Here is a 19,754-nt window from a genome sequence, read left to right on the forward strand (position 1 = left end):
CCAAGCGAGGCTTCAACAGTATGTGACCTGAGAACTTCCAGCTATTCAAGCTGGATTTAGAAAAGGCAGAGAAACCAGAGATCAAATTGCCAAATCTGTTGTATCATAGAAAAAGCAACAGAATTCCAGAAGAATATCTACTTCTGCTTCATTGATTGCTGTAATGCCTTTGACTGTGTGGATCACAACAAACTGTGGAAAATTCTTCAAGAGATGGGAATACCAGACCACATTACCTGCCTCCTGAGAAATCTGTATGCAGGTCAAGAAGCAACAGTTAGAACTGGACATGGAACAACAGACTGGTTCCAAATTGGGAAAGGAGTACCAAAAGGGTGTATATTGTCACCCTGCTTATTTAACTTATATGCAGAGTACATCATGCAAAATGCTGAACTGAATGAAACACAAGCTGGAATCAAGATTGCAAGGAGAAATATCAAAAACCTCAGATATGCAGATGATACCACCCTTATGGTAGAAAGCAAACAGGAACTAAAGAACCTCTTGATGAAAGTGAAAGAGGAGAGTGAAATAGCTGGCTTAAAACTCAACATTCAGAAAGCTAAGACCATGGCCTCCAGTCCCATCACTTCATGGCACATAGATGGGGAAACAATGGAAGCAGTGAGAGGCTTTATTTTCTTGGGTTCCAAAATCACTTCAGATGGTGACTGCAGCCATGAAATTAAAAGATGCTTGCTCTTTGGAAGAAAAGCTATGACCAACCTAGACAGCATATTAAAAAGTAGAGACATTACTATACCAACAAAGGTCCGTCTAGTCAAAGCTATGGGTTTTCCAGTAGTCACGTATGGATGTGAGAGTTGGACTGTGAAGAAGGCTGAGCACCGAAGAATTGATGCTTTTGAACTGTGGTGTTGGAGAATGCTCTTGAGAGTCCCTTGGACTGCAAGGAGATCCAACCAGTCCATCCTAAAGGAGATCAGTCCTGGGTGTTCGTTGGAAGGACTGATGCTGAGGCTGAAACTCCGATACTTTGGCCACCTCATGTGAAGAGCTGACTCATTGGAAAAGACTCTGATGCTGGGAGGGATTGGGGGCAGGAGGAAGAGGGGACGACAGAGGATGAGATGGCTGGATGGCATCACCGACTCGATAGACGTGAGTTTGAGTGAACTCCGGGAGATGGTGATGGACAGGGAGGCCTGGCGTGCTGCAATTTATGGGGTCACAAAGAGTCGGACACGACTGAGCGACTGAGCTGAACTGAACTGCACTGTCCGGACCAATCGGAGCCCGTCTTCTGGGGACCCGCCCCATTCCGACAACCGCACCAGGTCTCGGAATTGACCAATCAGCATTGAGCCCCGCCCCAATGTTGAAACTGCAGCTTCTGAGGCGAAGTAACGGCTCCCAGAAGCGTCTCGGCTCCGCTCCACGTCTGGCCAATCAGGGCGCCCGGATCAGGCTCCGCCCCCAGTTGGTGACGCGTTGGGTGGGCCTGGCGGAACTCTCGGCAGCGCTGGCTGTCGCAGGCAGCTTGATTCCCCGACTTCCCAGCGGTGAGTGCGGAAGTGGCAGGTCCCGGGGTTGGAGAGCAGTGGTTCGACGGATTGCTCCACGTGCACTTCCACGGAACGTCCTGGTCCCGTGATGGGAAAGAAGAGGGAGGCCGAATCTCCCATTCCTGGGAGGGGACCTTCCGCCCCTGCGTTCCGCTGCACTGCCGCTGCCCCAATGTGTGTCTCTTCAGAACGTTGCCTTCCTGTCGCCTTGGCGCAGCTATAGCTTTCCAGAGAGCCTCCAGAGCCGGAGGTTTTCTCTCTTTAACGCCGTGCGAAAATGGAGGCCCAAAGTCGTTCAGTTAGATGAGGGCGGGGACCGGAATCAGGCTGTCTTCCCCACTTGTCTGCACCACCCACCCCTGTACTCGCATCTCCATTGTCCTCCCTTCCCTGGGTGGGTGTATGTGGGGGGCGGGTCTCTCTGCTTTAGCACTTGCAACCGGGCCTTGAGGAGGGGGCCCCAATGTGGGTGGTCCACAGGTGAGGAGTGTGGGTGGAAGGGCTGGAGTCAGGGCAGGATTTCTGACAGCAGGGTGTCTGACTGGACCCAGTGTTAGAAAGGGATCGTGTGTACTGGGGGAGACTGAATTTGTAGTTGGAGGAATCGGCTTGGAGCTCAAGAGAGAAGATGAAGCTTCTTCCCCTAATCGGCTGAAGTCTCTTCCAGAGGCATCAGTGTATCCTTGAGCCCAGATCCCTGGGAGGCCAAAGGCTGGAGAATGAGGAGGTGGCTTCCTAGGCCCCCCTCCACACTTTGGGGAAAGGTTGTCATAACCATGGACTCTGGAGCCAGATTTGGGTTCAAATCCTGGCTATGCCACTACAAACAGTGTGACTTGGGGCTAGTATTTTAATTTCTCTGAACTTCTTCATTTGTTAAGAAAGAAGAAGGGAGGGCAGGAGAGAAGGACGAGTCCCTTCAGAAATCTGATTTGTGTGAATTTGAAAGTTATAATGTTTTACATTTGTAGACTTGCCCTAATTGTCCACTACAAATTAAGGTGGTGGTGTTCAGTCGTTCATTCGTGTCCGACTCTTTGTGACCCCATGGATAGCAGCACGGCAGGTTTTCCTGTCCTTCACCATCTCCCAGAGTTTGCTCAAACTCATGTCCATTGAGTTGGTAATGCCATCCATCCATCTCATCCTTCTCCTGCCTTCAGTCTTTCCAAGCATGAGGGTCTTTTCCAGTGAGTTGGCTCTTCGCATCAGGTGGCCAAAATATTGGAGCTTCAGCATCAGTCCTTCCAATGAATATTCAGGGTTGCTGCTGCTGCTGCTGCTAAGTCGCTTCAGTCGTGTCCGACTCTGTGCGACCCCATAGATGGCAGTCCACCAGGCTCCCCCATCCCTGGGATTCTCCAGGCAAGAACACTGGAATGGGTTGCCATTTCTTTCTCCAATGCATGAAAGTGAAAGTGAAGTAGCTCAGTCGTGTCCGACTCTTAGTGACCCCATGGACTGCAGCCTACCAGGCTCCTCCGTCCATGGGATTTTCCAGGCAAGAGTACTGGAGTGGGGTGCATCACCTTCTCCGATATTCAGGGTTGATGTCTACAAATTAAACTAGTCATAATTTCATAGTTAAGGTTGTTAGAGGAGAGAGATTAATCTCTTCTGACATGTCAGGAAACATGCTCTGGCTAGTTTAACAATAATAAGCATTTATTGAGCGCTCATTGTGTGTGCCAGGTATTGGGCTAAGATTTTCTTTTAATTAAAAAATATTTTGGCAGGTCTGAGTGTGGCATCTTAGTTTTCTGACCAGGGATCGAATCTGTCCATGCCCCTTGCATTGGAATTGTGGAGTCTTAACCACTGGACCATCAGATATAATATGCATTACCTCCTTTAGTCCTTACAACATATTTATGAGGTTCATGCTGTTATCATCTGTTTGGCAGATGAGGAAACTGAGGCACAGAGAGGTTAATTAACTTGCCCGAGGTTTCCCAGTTAGGGAATATCAGAGTGGGGATTTGACTCTGGCTCCGAAGGGCAGCCTCCTCAGTGCTGTCATGCTCTCTGTCTTGGCTTCAGGTAGGAGAACCCAGCCCTGAGGGCAGTCTGTGGTCCGGGAGTCGGTGACATCTGTCGTGGAAAGCCCAGGATGGTGGAGACCAGGGACCTAGTGCAGCTGCGGCAGCTCAACCTGGAGCTCCTGCGGCAACTGTGGGTCAGGCAGGATGCCGTGCGGCGGTCCGTGGCCAAGGCAGCCTCAGAAGTAAGCACCTTGACCAAGTCCCAGGGGTGAGAGAGGGGCTGCCTAACCCTTAGGCCAGAATCCAGGCCTTCCAGGTCCTCTTATGCAGTGCACCCATTTTACTGATGATGAGAAAACTTGAGTGAGTTCCAGCATGGGAAGGTACGGCCTGGGACACTGCAGAAGCTGAGCCTCTGTGTTCAGCCTCTTGGTGACCAAGCCTCTCTGTTCCAGTCGAGCCTGGACTCGAGCAGCAGCTACAACTCAGAGATGCCATCATCCCAAGAGATGTCCTCAGTTGCCTCGAGAGCCTCCTGCCCACAAGATGCCCACCCTGGTGACCCCTGTGGTAGGTACTGGCCTGGCGACGCCAGCTCTGGGATGAACTCTCTCCTACCTGCCACATGCCTATACCGGGAGTCCCTGGGCCCACCGAGGCCCCACTCAGCTCCCTTACTGGCCATCTCAGACTCAAGTGACCCAGAGCTTTCAGCAGAGCTGGACAGTCCAGGAACCCAGGAGGCCCAGGCCCTGAGATCCATCTTGGCTCGACAGGGCAAGTTGTCCAAGGTAATGTGGGAGAGTGGGGCAGCCATTGATGGGGCTTCCTTGAACCTCAGTTTCCCCTTTGACAGATGCACTCACAGGCAGCCTCCCTTCCAGGGTGAGAGGCTCCTGGGAGGTGCTGTGAGTCATGTCCTGCTCAGCCTGAGTGCTTGATAAGTTGTGGCCATTACTTTTTCAGAGAGCACTTTGGGAAGAAGGTGACCAGCCCCATTGTGCAGATGGAAAGACCGAGGTTCAGAGGACAGACTTGTTCATAGTCCCACATGGTGGGGGGAATGGGGGGTCAAACTCTTATCCTCCAGCCCCCAAGCCCTCAGCTGAACCCTGGGGCCTACGTCAGAGTGTAAGTTAAGACATAGCCCCTTTCCTCCCCTCAAGGTGGGGCCTCCTTTGGGCTGGGCCTGCTGGCACAACCTTGCCCCTCTTTGCCTCCCTCCTCAGCCGAGAGTGACCAACAAGGAGTCTCCAGTGCCTGAGAAGAGCTGGCGCCTGAGACCCTACCTGGGCTACGACTGGATTGCAGGTGTGGCCCTCCCCAGGGCCTGGAGATTGGGGGTGGGGGCCCTAGCTTGCTCATGCACCTGCCTGAGCCCCCACCAGGTGGGAGCATCTTCAGTACCACGTCTCCTGCCTCAGCCCTTGGCACAGTGAAAAGCACAGAGACGGTGTTCACCGAGTGTTTGTTGCATGAATGAGAGCTGCCTTATTTTTTTTGGCATTTATTGTGTGCCAGGCCCTGGGAAACGGTATGGGTATCATCTCTTTACGTTTCCCCCCACTCCCCCAGCAACCTCAGTTGCTTCCTGGCTGAACACCCTCTGGCCTCTTTCCAACCCCATTATCATCCATTTTTGACTCAACAGCCAGAATGAATTTTGAAACCTGGGAATCAGATCATGTCATTCAGAATACTTAGCACTTAGTGTGTGCGCTAAGTCACTTCAGTTGTGCCTCGCTCTTCGCGACCCCATGTAGCCCGCCAGGCTCCTCTGTGCATGGGATTCGCCAGGCAAGAATACTGGAATGGGTTGCCATGCCGTCCTCCAGGGGATCTTCCCAACCCAGTGATCAAATCCAGGTGTCTTACATCTCCTGCATTGGGCAGACGGATTCTTTACCACTAGCACCACTTAGGAAGCTAGCACTTAGAGTAAATCCAAAATTGTTATCTAGACTTCTGAGGTATGATCTGGCCTCTACTGGCCTGGTGACATAACCTCTAACCATCTATCGTCTGACTCTTTGTTCCAGCCTCATGGGCCTCCTTGCTGGTCCTTGAACCAGCTGTGTGCTCATGGCCACCTGCCTTTGCACTTGCTGTTGGCTTTGCTTTGGTGGTGTTGTGCAGCACATGGGATCTTAGTTCCCCGACCAGAGATTGAACCCATGCCCCCTGCATTGGAAGCATGGAGCCTTAATCACCGGACTGCTATGCAAGTCCCTCTTCCCTTTGCTTTGAATGCACTTCCCCAGATTCACACCTGCTGGTTCCTTTTCATCACTGAGCACTCAGCTCAAATGGTAGGCGCCTTGCACGAGCACAAGGTCGGAGGACCGCCGCCCCTGCATCCTTGCCTGTAAGCATCAGCTACTTTTGTGTTCTTCCTTCATTCATTCTCAGAAATCATCTTGTTTGCTTGTTTCTGGTCTGGCTCATGAGCTCTGTTGGAGCAGGGGCCTGGCTGTCTTTTTGTTGCTGTGTTCCTTGAGCCTAGAACAGGGCCAGCACACCAACACTGGTTGAAGGAGTGAGTGGACAGCCTTCAGAGCTCGGGCTGTTGGATCCTCACTTTCATGAAGGAGGAAACTGATGCTCAGAGAGGTTGAGTTCCTGCCACAAGGCAGGGGCTCTGTGGGGCTGCTGGGCCCCTGCAGAGGGGACATAGTCCCTGTCTGCCAACTCACTGCCTTGCTTCCTGTCTCTGAGAAAGCAGAGGCGCCTGCCCTGTTCCTGCCCTGTGTCCGTGTGCACCTCTCTCCTTTCTGAGCTCCTGTCTCCAGCCTGTCTGTGCATTTGTGTGCTTGGCCCCATTCCTTCTTGATTCCCAAAGCTCTTGCTTCCTGTAATTCTCTCCTGTCCTCCCTCCACCATCATTCTGCTCCGTCAGCATATGAACACTGGGAAGTATTAATGAGAACTGATTTCACGGAGTGCTTGTCCTGTGCTGGGCCCTGTCCCAAGAGCTTTCCTACCATTAATTTCTTGACTCTTCACAATCATCTGATCAGGTGGATACTATTACTGTCCCCATTGACAGATGAGAAGGCTGAGGGCCAAGGGACTGAAAAGCGTAGCAAAGTCTCACATCTGGCTGGGGTAAATCTGGGAGTATTAATGAGAACTGATTAAGTCTGTGACTTCCCCTCCTGTTTCTAGTTAATACCCATGTTCTCTGCTTTTCTTTATCATGAAACTCTAAAGCCATCTTGATTCACCATCTCCAGTTTCTCTCCCTGACTTTTTCTTAAAATCAGGCTTTAGTCCCTGACACCACCCCAGGTTAGCTGTGACCACTGTGTTACCAGCTCCCAGCTGAGTTCTCAGTCCACACACTTTTTGGCCCCTGAGTAGCATGGACACAGCGGCCACTCCCTCTTCCCTTCCCGAAGCTCTTTCTTCCCTTGGCTTCCAAACCTGGGCACCCCCCTGGCTCTTCCCCACTTCCCTGGTAGCTCCATCCAGTTTCCTCTGCCGGATCTACTTCCTTGTTCCAACCTCCAAACCCCCTAGACCCCGTCAGTGTTAAGATTCTCCTTGCCCTCTTCTCACCCACTTAACCCATGCTGCTCCTCCGAATTCCAGACTTGTGTATCTGACTTTCTTCTCTGCCTGGCTCACTAGGTGTCCTAGACTAATCTCGGGTCCAAAATCAAGGTCCTGACTTCCACGGCTCTTGGTCCACCCTCCTGCAGTCTTTCCTATCTCTATTGGCGGCAGCTCTGTTCATGGTGCTAATGGCCATAATCTGGAGATCAGCCTTGATTTTTCCTCTCCTTTTCATACATACATCCTGGTAGCCCTGCCTTCAACATATTTCTAGAATTCACCATCTTGTCTCCCCCAGGATGCCTGCAGTAGTCCCCTAACTGGTATGCCTGCTTCTTCTCACCTTGCTGCAGCCAGAAGAGGAGTACTCTAAAAGCACATGGCTGATGTGATCATATCACTCCTTGTCCCCAAACCCATCAGCGGTTTCCCAGTCACATCTTCTCTACTCTCACCGCTCTGCCCATTCCACCTCCTGAGTGTAACTCCAGTGTACCAGCACACACCTGCCCCACGGCCTTTGCATTTGCTCTTCTGTCTGCCTGGGATGTCCCCATGGCTCCCTCCCTCCCTCATCAGGTCTCTACTCAGGTGTCACATCCTCAGCGAAGCTCCCTCTGGCCCCTCTGCCCTCCAAGCTCAGTTTCCTGACTCTCTTTCTCTCACTTCCTGATAGGTGTCACCTTTCCACTTTGTATCTCAGGTTTCTTTAGCGACTGGCTTGTGGCCACATTAGAATGTAAGCCTCAAAAGGGTGGGGGCTTTGTCTAGGTTGCTGTTCTTTCCCTAGCACGTGAAACAGTGTCTGGCTTGTAGCAGGCGCTCTATAAATACTTTTTGCATAGATGATTGGGTATGCATGTGTCACGTGAGTTGAGGGACCCCTCCAGGTCTGTACGCGACTCAGTGGCCTGGATCGCCAGTGCCGAGCACCCCCTGAGTCTTGGCCACACAGCAGCTCCTTTGTGCGTTGTCCCCCCAGGGTCCCTGGACAACACCTTTCCCGTCACCAGCAAGCCTGAGGCCTTCTTCTCGAAGCTGCAGAAGTTCCGGGAAGCCAACAAGGAGGAGTGTATTTGCAGTGGCCCTGAGTGAGCAGGGGCAGGCACAGGGTGGGCAGGGAGGCTCAGGCCTACTCGCCCTCATGCTCTGGCCTGCTCACCCTCTCGCCCTCACAGACCCCAGTTCCTAGGCCTGCAGGAGAGTGATGCTGTGGAGGGGGACCACGAATGTGAGTGTAAACACTTGGTTACCCCAGAGCCCAGCCAAGGCCTGGGGGCCTGGGGAGGCAGCTGAATGTTGAGGACTCAGGGAGGGAGCCTGGTGTCCCGACAGGGGATGGTGAGCCCTGGGTAGGGGGTGGGGGTGAGCTGAGGCCTGGCCTCATGGGGAGTAGGGCCAGCCCTGTGCACTCACTGCCAGCCTCTCCCCTGCCTTGCTTCCCACATGCCCCCCACCCCCTTCCTCTCCTCTCTGCATGTGGGTCATCTGAGGTGGGGAGTCCGGCTCAGTCACGTGAGCATCTGAGTCTATGTTGTGGGTTTGTACGTACAACGTAGTGTTTGTATCCATGTATGTGTATGTGTGTGTGAGGCGTATTCATGCGGACATATGTGTGTGTGCGTAATTACAAGTATAAACACACCGTACATGTCCACAAATGTGACTCCATGAAGCAGCGCTCTGCGTGTGCACAGATAACATTTGAATGTATGAAGATGCCAGCACGTGTGCACATGTGTGTCATGCTTGAGTAGAAAGCAGTGCTCAGTGTCGTGTGTGAGCACGTGTATGTGTGCACGCTGCATGTACATGTGGGCGGGCCTGTGAATGTGGCCACTGGGGCTGTGCAGGGGTTGGTGGGCCTGTTGGTTGGGGTCCGGGGGGTCTAGGTTCCCCAGCTGAGGAGGGACTTCTGCTCCTCTTTGGTCTCACAGGTGTGTACTGTTACCGTGTCAACCGGCGCTTGTTTCTGGTGCCTGCGGATCCTGGCACCCCCTGCCGCCTGTGCAGGAAGCCACGGGACCAGCGGGGTGCGGGGACCCTGGCAGAGCCAGCGCAGGTCAGGTGAGTGGCCTGAGTGGGCAGGACACCCAGGGGAGTCGCAGGGGCAGCAGCAGAGGGGAGCAGCCTGGGACCCGTGGTCTTGAGGGGGCAGGTCAGGCTATTGAAGCCTGGAGAGACCTGCAGGAGTGCCCCCACTGTCGCCACCCCCCAGGGTGAGCATCCCACCGTCCGTCCTGGATCCCCCACACCGGCACCGCATCCACCGGCGGAAGAGCTTCGACGCCTCCGACACGCTGGCGCTGCCCCGGGTGAGGATGGGGGTAGGGCTGCCCCCTGTCTGGCCCAGTCCTCAGATGTGTCCTGAGGCCCAGAGAGGGCCAGGGACTGTCCCAGAGCCACACAGCGACACTGGGCTCAAGGACCCCAGTCTCTGGAGTTGAGACTGGGCCACTCACGTCACCTGTGCTGCACCTGTTCCCTGATGGAGGCCAGGCTCCCCACCCACCCGCTGTCTGCCCATGAGCTGGCATAATGCAGAAGGGTCTGATTTCTCATGCTTTTGTGTGCTGTGTGCACAGTCCTCAGGGGGTTTATCTTGTGGAGTCAAGCAACAGAGAGTGCAGTGGTGGTGGTATAGTCACTAAGTCGTGTCCGACACTTGTGACCCCATGGACTGTAGCCCGCCGGGCTCCTCTGTCCATGGGATTCTCCAGGCAAGAATACTGGAGTGGGTTGCCATTTCCTTCTCCAGAGAGTGCAGGTCCTGCTGTTATTCCAGTTTACAGATGAGGAGACTGAGGCAGAGGGGAGGTGCCTTTTCCATGGTCAGCCAGGTAGAACTTGGGGTCTTATACTTCCATGATGCCTCCCCCATAGAGCCACCCTTTGTGTCTCCTGGGTAGGACAGGGGTCAGTGGGGATCCCACTCACTCCCAGTTGAGGCCAGGGATGCTGGAATGGAAGCGAGGAGAAGGAGTACTGAGGAAAGTCAGTTTGCTTATCTGTAAAATGGGTCCAGTGTACTGTCCTCAGGCTTATGGGGTGGGCGGGGGCCAGGTCAGTGAGTCAGTACTTGTTAGGGGCCTGGAGCAGAGCCTGGCACACAGGATGTGCTCCATCAGCATCCACGGCCTTCCCTCCACCCATCTGTGGTCTGGGTCCGCAGGATAGGAAAGGGAGGCCCGGGGGGACAGTGGTGGACACAGACCTCTGCCCTGGGGGAGCCTCAGTCATGAGGGACACTGTGATTATTTGCGGGGGCGGGGGGGTCCCTCCACCCTCATGGGGGACACAGCCCTGTCCTAGAGAAGGCTGCCAGTCCCGGAGGAGAGGTGCAGCCCTTCCCTGGGCTTGCCTGGTCAGTGAGGAGCGCCGCCCCCAGCCAGGCACCTTAATCCCTTGCTCTCCACAGCACTGCCTGCTGGGCTGGGACATTATCCCTCCGAAGTCTGAGAAAAGCTCAGCCCCCAAAACCCTGGACCTCTGGTCCAGTGTCTCCCCTGAGGCCCACCATCAGAAGCTGTCAGCCACCAGCTGTCCTCACCTGGTAAGTCCAAGGTGCCCTGGGAGGGGCAGACACCTTGGAGCAGCCTGGGGACTGCAGAGTCTCTGGGGGAGGGATTGGGGGTGGGGGAGAGCAGAACCTGGAAACCTCTCTCTGTGGGCTCCCGTCTCCCTGGCCCTGACCCCCAGCACCTCTCCAGTCTCCACTGCTCCCCACTGGCTACCCCACCGTGCCCTGGAAGCTGACCCCAACTCTGAGATCCAGAAGGGGATGAGGCTGCATATGGGGGGAACCCATCCCAAAGAGGCCCCCTCTGACACCTTTCTCTTCATTCCCTAGGCTGTGCCAACGCGGGTCCCACCCCCGACCCCAATCTGGTCAGAACCCTCCTCCATGCCTCGGCCCCGCTCCCCCAAGCCGAAGCCCTGAGGACTGGCCACTTGGAGGTGAACGGTGCTCCTGCCATCATTTCAGCTTCTCCCCTCAGGCAGGGGTGCCCACGAGAGGGGAGCCTTGCCCAGTCTTGGCTGGAGGTGGACTCAGGCCCCACCTTCCTTCCTAGGCTGGGGGCCCTGGCCTGTCTCCTTCCTGGGGACACAGAAGGGGACTCTGGGGTTGGGGTGAGGGGATTCTGTGACACGTTTGTGAGTAAAGCTCAGTGCTCCCTGCAGCCCTAGATTCCCACATGTGCCGGGTCTGTCCTGCCGATGCCCTTAGAACCTCGGAGGTGCCCTGGCCTCAGCCTGGCCCTCCTCATCTGAGGAAGGACACCTCTGACAGCATGTGCCGGGTGGGGTGGATCCAGCACTGAGTGTGGCTGTTTTGGGGGTGAGGGTCCCCCAAGCAGGCTGGGGTCAAGGTCAGCATTAAAAGGCCCCCTCAGCAAGGGGCTTGGGGTCTCAGGCCGGCCCCTGTAGATGAGGCTGAAGCTGTGACAGTGGGGAGTAAATGAGCCCTTCCCCTCTTGACCCCTGACACCGGGATTCAGTGATAAAGGAATGCTCTTAAAGTTCTTGGGTCCCCTGGCTCCTTTATTTCCATCTCAAGCCCAACCCTAGAAACCATGGATGATTCAGAGCCCCAGCAGGGACACCTGGGAAACCAAAGGCCAGGAGGGTTCAAGTCAGAGGCAAGCGCTCACCTCTGCCCTCCTGAATTAGTAAGTGGCACCTGTCTTTCCCCCTATATGTTGAATAATATGAACTTTCTAATTTGTAGGATAAAAATGGAATACCTGGGGAACCTAAGGCCAGGGAAGGCATGTGTTTTTTCTGAGGTTTCTAGCTTAGAGGGGTGGAACTAGGGCTGTGGCCTGTGGCTCCCACCTGGAGCTTGTGAAGCTGAGAAAACCTTTCCCCGCCAGTCACAGCACATGTATTAGGATAAGTGAGGTTATGCCGCAGCGACAAATTAACTCCCAGATTATGGTGGTCTGACATAAAGACTTATTTCTTGCTGACTTGCTCACACTACCTGTTCATCATGGGTCACAGTGGGACCTCTATTTTGACATTGTCTTTCGGGGACCCAGACCAATGGTGGCTCCACCAGTGGCTTCAGCCCACAAATGACACAGGTCACTTCTGCTTGTGGTACATTGGACAAAACTAGTCACGTGGAGTCGAGACGTGAAGGGGCGCGTGGTATACTGGGTGAGTGTTACTGTCCTCCACGTCATGGCTTCACCAGCTCTATCCCTGCAAGATGGACACACAGACCTCCCAGGCCATTGGCAACAATAACAGGCAATACAAACTCTGGCCTGAGTCTTCCCTCACTCCGTCTGGAGTTCTAACCTCCAGTGCTTCCATAGACAGGCAGGTAAGGTGACTGGGAGCGGTAGGCACAGGGCTACCTGGCCAGCACATATCCTTTCCAGAGACTCTCAAGTCCAAATGTGTCTGTGATCATGCATACGTGTCTGTGGGCACTTTGAGCAGCAGGTCATGGTTTGCCACTTGATTCCAGTATCTGAAGAAACGAAGTCTCTTCTACATGTAATTTTTTAAAATTAATTTTTTAAAAATTTATTTTCAGTTGTATAAAATGTAACATAATAGGAACTTCCCTGGTGGTCCGTGTGTGTGTGCTAAGTTGCTTCAGTTGTGTCTGACTTTGCAACCCCATGGACTGTAGCCCGCCAGGCTCCTCTGTCCATGGGATTCTCCAGGCAAGAATACTGGAGTGGGTTGCTATGCCCTCCTCCAGGGGATCCTCTGGACCTGGGGGTCAAACCCACATCTCTTAACGTCTCTTGCATTGGCAGACAGGTTCTTTACCACTAGCGCCACCTGGGAAGCCCCTCTGGTGGTCTAGTGGATAAGAATCTGCCTGCAAATACAGGGGTCATTGTTCGATCCCTGCTCCTGGAAGATTCCACATGCCCTGGAGCAACTAAATCCATGCACCACAACTACTGAGCCTGTACTCTAGAGCCTGGTGCACCACAGAGCCCACGCCCTGCAACAGGAGGAGCCGCTGCGAGGAGGAGCCTGAGCGCCGCAGCGAAGAGTAGCCCCCGCTCGCCACATCTAGGGAAAGCCTGCGTGCAGCAACAAAAATCCACTGCAGCCCAAAAAACCAAAAACAAGTTTCCCACTTTTATACATGCAATTCAGTGGCCCTAAAGTCCATTTATACTTTTTGCAACTTTCACCACCAACCATCCCCAGAATTATTTTTTTCTTGCGAAACTGGAAAGTGAAAGTGTTAGTGGCTCAGTTGTGTCTGACTCTTTGCGACCCCATGGACTGTAGCCTGCCAGGCTCCTCTGTACATGGAATTCTCCAGGCAAGAATACTGGAGTGGGGTGACATTCCCTTCTCCAGGGGATTTTCCTGACCCAGGGATCGAACCCAGGTCTCCTGCACTGCAGGAAGATTTCTCTACCATCTGAGCAGAGCTCCAATTAAACACTCTTTCTCCATCCTACCTCCCAGCTTCTGGCAACCATCATTCTTTTGCATCTCTATGAATTTGACTAGGTTACCTCATCTGAGTGCAATTGTGCAGTATTTGTCTTTTTGTTCCTTTTTTTGGCGTCTTTCTTTTAGCGTGATGTCCTCGAGGTTTATGTTGTAAAGTGTCAGAATTTCCTACCTTTTTTAAGACTGCAAAGTATTTAGTTGTATGGATGGACCACATCTTGTTTATCCATCCATCTGCTGATGTACCTTTGAGTCCCTTCCACCGTTTGTTATTGTATATAATGCTGTTGTGAACATGAGTGTACAAATGTCTCTTTGAATCCCTGCTTTCAATTCTTTGGGGTATAAACCTAGGAGAGGAATTGCTGGATCGTAGGGTCATTCTGTGTTTAATCTTTTGAGGACCTGTGATACTGTTTTCAGAGGAGCCGCTACACCATTTTATGTTTCCACTGGCGGTGCATAAGGGTTCCAATTTCTCCACATCCTCACTAACAGTTATTTTCTGCCTTTTTTTTTCTTATAATAGCCATCCCAATGGGTGTGATGTATCTTGTTCATTGTAGTTTTGATTGCATTTCCCTGATGATGTTAGTGATGGTGGGCTTAGAGGCCATTTGCCTATCTTATTTGGAGAAATGTCTATTCAAGTCCTTTGCCCAGTTTTGAGTTGGACTGGTTTTTTTTTGGTTCTTGTTTTCACACATGTGATTTTAATTCAAGAAAGCCTGTGGGATTTCCGTGGTGGTGGAGAATCTGCTTTGGTCAGGGAACTAAGATCCCACATGCCGAGGGCTAACCAAGCCCGACAGCTGCACCTCCTGAGCCAGAAGGGTGCAATGAAAAGATTCTGCATGATGCAATAAAGATCCTGGGTGCCACGACTAAGACCCAACACAGCCAAGTAAATAAGCAAATCATAATTTTAAAAAATTAAGCACCAGCTTGGACATTATGCCACCTGGTGAAACCCAGAGTTAGACGTTAGAGTGAGGCAAGTAAGGTACTCATCTGGTGCAAAAGTTAAGAAATTCAGTAATCGAACTAATCATTTAAAAAGAATAGAGAGCCTGTGGGAGTCAGCGATTTTGTTAGAAATTCTTTGGCAGGAGGCAGAAGAGAATCTGGAAACCTTCTGTCAAACAAAATGACAACATAGACAGCTGAGATCACCTTCTAAGTTTAGCCAACCCAGAAGAGCAACAGCTTGAATGAGATAGAAATATTTCTCTCGCATAAAAGTCCAGACTGTAGTGCTGGGCCGTTAAGTCACCAAGGCCAGTGGTTTCTCTGGAAGGACCGTTCCTTTGAACATTTAGAAGGTTTCTGGCTTCTGTCTTGCCCACGCATCCGCTCCAGATCCACTCTGAATGAGCAGGCTGGGGAACAGGCTTTTTCAAACCTGAGGGACCCCAAGGATGAAGATCACAGGGAGAGAGGCCCTGCACAGAGCATCACGTCTCCAGCTCTGCCTCACTCACCTGCACCCCATCATGGTCACTTCTGCCCTCCCACGAACAGGCAAGCCATTCCTGATTCTCCCAGGCTGTCCCTCCCTCCCTAGGGGATGTCCAGATCTCTTCTTGCCCCGCTTCCTCCACCCCTTCCAAGTGTGCATCTCAGCTGGAGAGTCTCTTCTTTCACGAGGGCCTTCCCTGAATCCCTGGACCCCTCAGATGCATCCGCCCCATCACACACTGCACTTCCCTGAACTCCTCCATCCCAGCCCGTGTGTGTTTTCCTTTAAAAAAATTTTTTTGGCCATGCTGTGCTGTACAGCATGCAGGATTTTAGTTCCCCGACTAGGGATCGAACTCATGCCCCCTGCCATGGAAGCATGAACTCCTGGACTGCCAAGGAAGTCCCCTTTATATGTTACTAAATTACTACCCATGAGGTTCATTGCTTTAGTGTCTCCCTCTCCCCTGCTAGAATTTAAGCAGAGGTGGTATTTTTCTCTTAGTTGGAACTTTTTTTTTTCCTCCTGTTTTCTCAAAAATAGTGACTAAACTGTATTTCAGGATTTGGCTTTTCCCTCTAACCTGAGCTCCCACTTGCATCATGAAGGTGATGGGAGAGGAGAGGAGTTGTGTACTCAGTTGTGTCTGATTCTTTGTGACCCCATGAACTGTAGCTGCCAGGATCTTCTGTCCATGGGATTTCCCAGGCAGGAATACTGCAGTGGGTTGCCATTTCCTTCTCCAAGGGATCTTCCAGGACACCCAGGGATCAAACCCAGGTGTCCTGGATTGGCAGGCGGATTCTTTACCACTGAGCCACATGGAAAGTCCCTAAAGGCAATGGGAAGGGTGCTTTCATTTCTCCAAACCAAAGGACTCTTGTGGTTGGACACCTTACATGCTTAATAATAGTGTCATTGTTTGTTGGCATAAATCCCAAAAGAAAAAAGCAAGATCATCTTTTTTGTTGTTGTTTAGTGGCTCAGTGGTGTCCAACTCTTTGCGACCCCATGGACTGCAGCACTCCAGGCTTCCCTGTCCTTCACCGTCTCTTGGACTTTGCTCAGACCATTGAGTCGATAATGCTGTTGTGAAGGTTCTAGGCCCCACATCAGATTTCAAAGTCACACTCCCTGGTGAGTCCCAGTCCCTTCGCTGGGTCTCCAGGTTGGGAAGTCTGAAGATCACTGGCATCTTCCAAAATTGATGTCAATCATTTAGAAATAGGAACAAGGGAATCTGGCTGTGTCACAGCAGAGACACAGATTCTCACTGGCCATTGGTTCATTCGTTCTCTCATTAATTCACTCATCACACATACATTGAGCTCCTGTGCTAGGCGCTATGCCAGGCTCTGAGGATGCAGTGGTGAACCAGACAACAGGTCACTTCCCACGGAGCCCCCCTCCCTGTGCTGGGACTGCGAAGAGCCCGCACATGGAAGAAGTGCTGGGAAGAATGCTGGAGCCAGGCCTGACCTCTGCTTCCCTCTTCTCTGGCTCACATCCCTCCCATGTGAGGCTCCAGCCCTGCTGAAGCTTTTTTTCTGGCTCTTAAACCTGTTGGCTTCTCCTGGGCCTTCATCCACCCTGTTCTGTTCCCTCTGCTCAGAGTTCTCTCTATCCTCCAAACTCCTACTCAGGCCTCAACTTCCAGGTCCGCTCCTCAGAGCCCTTCCCTGAGCCCACAGGATTGGCCGAGGCACCTGAGTCAGGTCCCACCTCTGTGTCCCCATACCTATCCCATTACACTCAACTGTAAAGTTCCTCGAGGGCAGGAGCAAGGCCTGCCTTGTTTTCAGCTCTCTCCTAGCTTGGTATGTGGCATATGATGGGCATGCAATAAATAGGTATTTGATGAATGAGTGAATGAGTCCCCAGGTCTTAGGAAAATGGAGACCATGCAGCACAGGGATGTGGAAAGTGTCCTAAGAATGTAGCACCAGAGGTGCTCGGTAGCTTCTGTAACTGCTCCTGGTTTTCTGTACACCATGTTGTCCTATGTCCCAGGCAGACTGTCATAGGTCTTGCTTAGCAACTGCCCCCTCACCCCCGTCGGGTATCTGGCTTCCTGAATGGGAAGTAGGGAGTGACTGGGAACAGCTGTGACATATTCCTCAACCACCAGCAGCCGTGGGTCCCAGGCCCTTGGTGAGAAGATTAGGGAGTGTGTGGAGACAAACGAGCCCCAGCTGGTTCCCCAAGGGACCCTTCCAACTTCCCAAAGAACAGAAACATCTCCTGGTTGCCTTGTAGGAGATGGTTCTCCTTGATGGGATGAGAGACCACTTCTGCTTCTCCAGCCTCGTGGAGGTGGACCTTTCATGGCCCAAGAAACACAAAGCACAGGATTTTCCAGGATCATTTCTCCAGGTGCCTTTTGAGCATAGCATCCTGACGTTCTGAGGATGTACATTTTATTGCAACCAAAGTTCCTACTTGGCTTGCCCCAGTCTTGTGGGTCAGACCTAGTCCAACTGGGGAGCTGCATTGAAAGACTGACCTGGAGAGGGGCACAGAGCGTGGCTTCAAAGAGACGGCTTCAGACAGCCCCTCCAACTCCCATTTGGGGCATCTGAGTTGGAACGGAAAAAGTAAAACCGTCTCTATTTGCAGATTTATAGAATATATATAGAAAACCCTTAAGCCTCTACAAAAAGGCTGTTTGAACTATGAACAAATTCAGTAAAGCTGCAGGATAGAAAATCCTGCTTCCAAACTGTGTGAAAAACCTAGACAGCATATTACAAAGCAGAGACGTCACTTTGCCAACAAAGGTCCATCTAGTCACTGCTATGGTTTTTCCAGTAGTCATGTGCACATGTGAGAGCTGGACCATAAAGAAAGCTGAGTGCCGAAGAATTGATGCTTTTGAACTGTGGTGTTGGAGAAGGCTCTTGAGAGTCCCTTGGACTGCAAGGAGATCCAACCAGTCCATCCTAAAGGAGATCAGTCCTGGGTGTTCATTGGAAGGACTGATGTTGAAGCTGAAACTCTAATACTTTGGCCACCTGATGCGAAGAGCTGACTCATTGGAAAAGACCCTGATGCTGGGAAAGATCGAAGGCAGGAGAAGGGGATGACAGAGGATGAGATGATTGGATGGCATCACCAACTCAATGGACATGAGTTTGAGCAAGCTCTGGGACTTGGGGATGGACAGGGAAGCCTGGCATGCTGCAGTCCATGGTGTCGCCAAGAGTCAGACGTGACTGAGTGACTGAACAACAAGCGTGTGACTTTGGGCACTTCACCACACCTCTGGCTCATTTTGGCATGTGTACAGGGTGATAGTCCCAGGGAGAGAGAGGGACAGAAGATTAGACAGGCGGAGGGCTGCCCATGGGCTGGCCCGAGAAGAGGTTGATAAGACTCATGATTGTCATCAGCTCTTCCTGTCCCCCACCCCACCCTGTCATGAGACCAACATCATTCTAACGGGTACAGGGGCCTGCCCTCTCTGAATTCACTCTGTCGGGCTCACCCCTTCCCCTGGGAGGTTAGAAGGAACCAGGAATAAAATAGCAAGTTGGTTGATTGAAAGACTGGCTCTTCCCTCTGCTTCTTCCTTCTGGGCTCAGAGCACGTGCAGCGAATGTGCCGGTGGTCAGCTCTCCAGGTTGAGGGTTTTGCCCACCGGGAGGCGGAGGGCTTAAGTCAGCCACGGGGCTGTGGCGACCAGCGCCCTGCCCATGGCTGACGCCTCAGGGTGTGACGGTGGTGGGCTGTGACTGTGCAGGAAGTCAGGAGGGGAAGCCTGGGCCCCAAGGGACCATGTTGTGGCTGGTGGGGGTGGCATGAGGTTGGTCCCAGTGATGAATATAGGTGCCTGCCAGTGGCTTAGGTGGTCTTTGGGGACATCCCCCTGTTGTGGCACCAGGCTGAGCCCTTACCACAAGGTGTTCTCCCTCAGGTCCTCATTGTCTGTGGCCAGAGGCCACGAGGCTTCTCCCTCCCTCCCTAGAAATGCCCCCTCACACAGCTCCTGAAACTCAAGAGATCCCCAGGCCCCACTGTGTGGTAAGACGCTGGAAGGACCCAGCTCTCGAGGTGACAAGACTGTTCTAGGAGCCGTGACATCTCAGCGGGAGGGAAGGGGAAGCAGGGAGCTTTGAGAATTTTCCAGGTCCCAGATCTGGTGCAGAGCAGGGGGAATCCTTCCTGGGAGACCCAGCTGCCCATCCTTCCCACTCCCAACGAACTCAGATAAACTTCCCTGGCTCCTGTCACTAAAGTCTACCTGCAGCGCGGAGGAGCACTCTCCTGGGTCTGTGTGGAATCAGTGCCGGCTGCATGGACAGAGCACTGGACCTGAAGCTGAGGCCTGGAGTTCAGGGCAAGCCAGTGAGCCTCTCTGAGCCTCGTCTGTACAATGGAAGTTGTAGGGTTTCCCTGGTGGCTCAGTGATAAAGAATCTGCTGGGTGATGCAGGAGACATGGATTCGATTCCTGGTCCAGGAAGATCCCACATGCCTCAGAACAACTAAGCCAGTACACCGCAACCACGGAACCTGTGCTCTAGAGCCCACAAACAGCAACTACTGAGCCCACATGCCTCAACGACTGAGGCCTGGGCGCCCTAGAGCCCGTGTTCCACAGCAAGAGATGCAACTGCAACGGGAAGCCCATGCCCCGCAGCAAAGAGCAGCCCCTACTTGCTGCAACTGGAGAGATGCCCACGCAGCAATGAATACCCAGCACAGCCAAAAATAAATAAATAAAATATATATATATGGTTGTAATGCTACCTACATTACAGGGGTGTGTAGAGGAGTAAATGAGACAGTGGGG

The 19,754-nt window shown here is 52.6% G+C and overlaps 1 protein-coding gene across 41 annotated transcripts; it reads left to right on the forward strand.

Moving 5' to 3' along the window:
* Positions 1-1,461: 1,461 nt before the first annotated feature.
* MIIP (migration and invasion inhibitory protein) lies at positions 1,462-18,506 on the forward strand. 41 transcript variants are annotated; one of them, XM_086344563.1, is made up of 12 exons: positions 1,462-1,526; positions 3,570-3,753; positions 3,967-4,302; positions 4,478-4,642; positions 4,741-4,822; positions 8,049-8,157; positions 8,245-8,297; positions 9,004-9,133; positions 9,285-9,381; positions 10,485-10,619; positions 10,917-11,023; positions 17,220-18,506. In XM_086344563.1, exons 2-11 carry the CDS (start codon positions 3,640-3,642, stop codon positions 11,004-11,006), a joined length of 1,311 nt encoding a protein of 436 aa, XP_086200689.1. In that variant the 5' UTR covers positions 1,462-1,526; positions 3,570-3,639; the 3' UTR covers positions 11,007-11,023; positions 17,220-18,506. The 41 variants fall into 41 exon arrangements, 38 of the variants coding, with proteins under 38 accessions (XP_086200689.1, XP_086200710.1, XP_086200692.1 ...); XM_086344584.1 differs by lacking the exon at positions 4,478-4,642 and having other exon boundaries at positions 3,967-4,081; positions 4,202-4,302; XM_086344566.1 differs by lacking the exon at positions 17,220-18,506 and having other exon boundaries at positions 1,462-2,894; positions 3,967-4,081; positions 4,202-4,302; positions 10,917-11,589.
* The last annotated feature ends 1,248 nt before the right edge of the window (positions 18,507-19,754 follow it).

This window comes from Bos grunniens, chromosome 16, assembly GCF_055505025.1.
Source record: "Bos grunniens cultivar Pamir isolate PY7600 chromosome 16, Bosgru_T2T1.0, whole genome shotgun sequence".
Lineage (NCBI taxonomy): Eukaryota > Metazoa > Chordata > Mammalia > Artiodactyla > Bovidae > Bos > Bos grunniens.

Excerpts from the sequence above, each read along its gene's own strand:
- MIIP (XM_086344563.1), top strand. The coding sequence starts at position 3,640 with ATGGTGGAGACCAGGGACCTAGTGCAGCTGCGGCAGCTCAACCTGGAG. Across the intron at positions 4,643-4,740 it reads CCTGGGGCCTACGTCAGAGT|CCGAGAGTGACCAACAAGGA; the intron begins GTAAGTTAAGAC and ends CTCCCTCCTCAG. Across the intron at positions 4,823-8,048 it reads GGGCTACGACTGGATTGCAG|GGTCCCTGGACAACACCTTT; the intron begins GTGTGGCCCTCC and ends TTGTCCCCCCAG.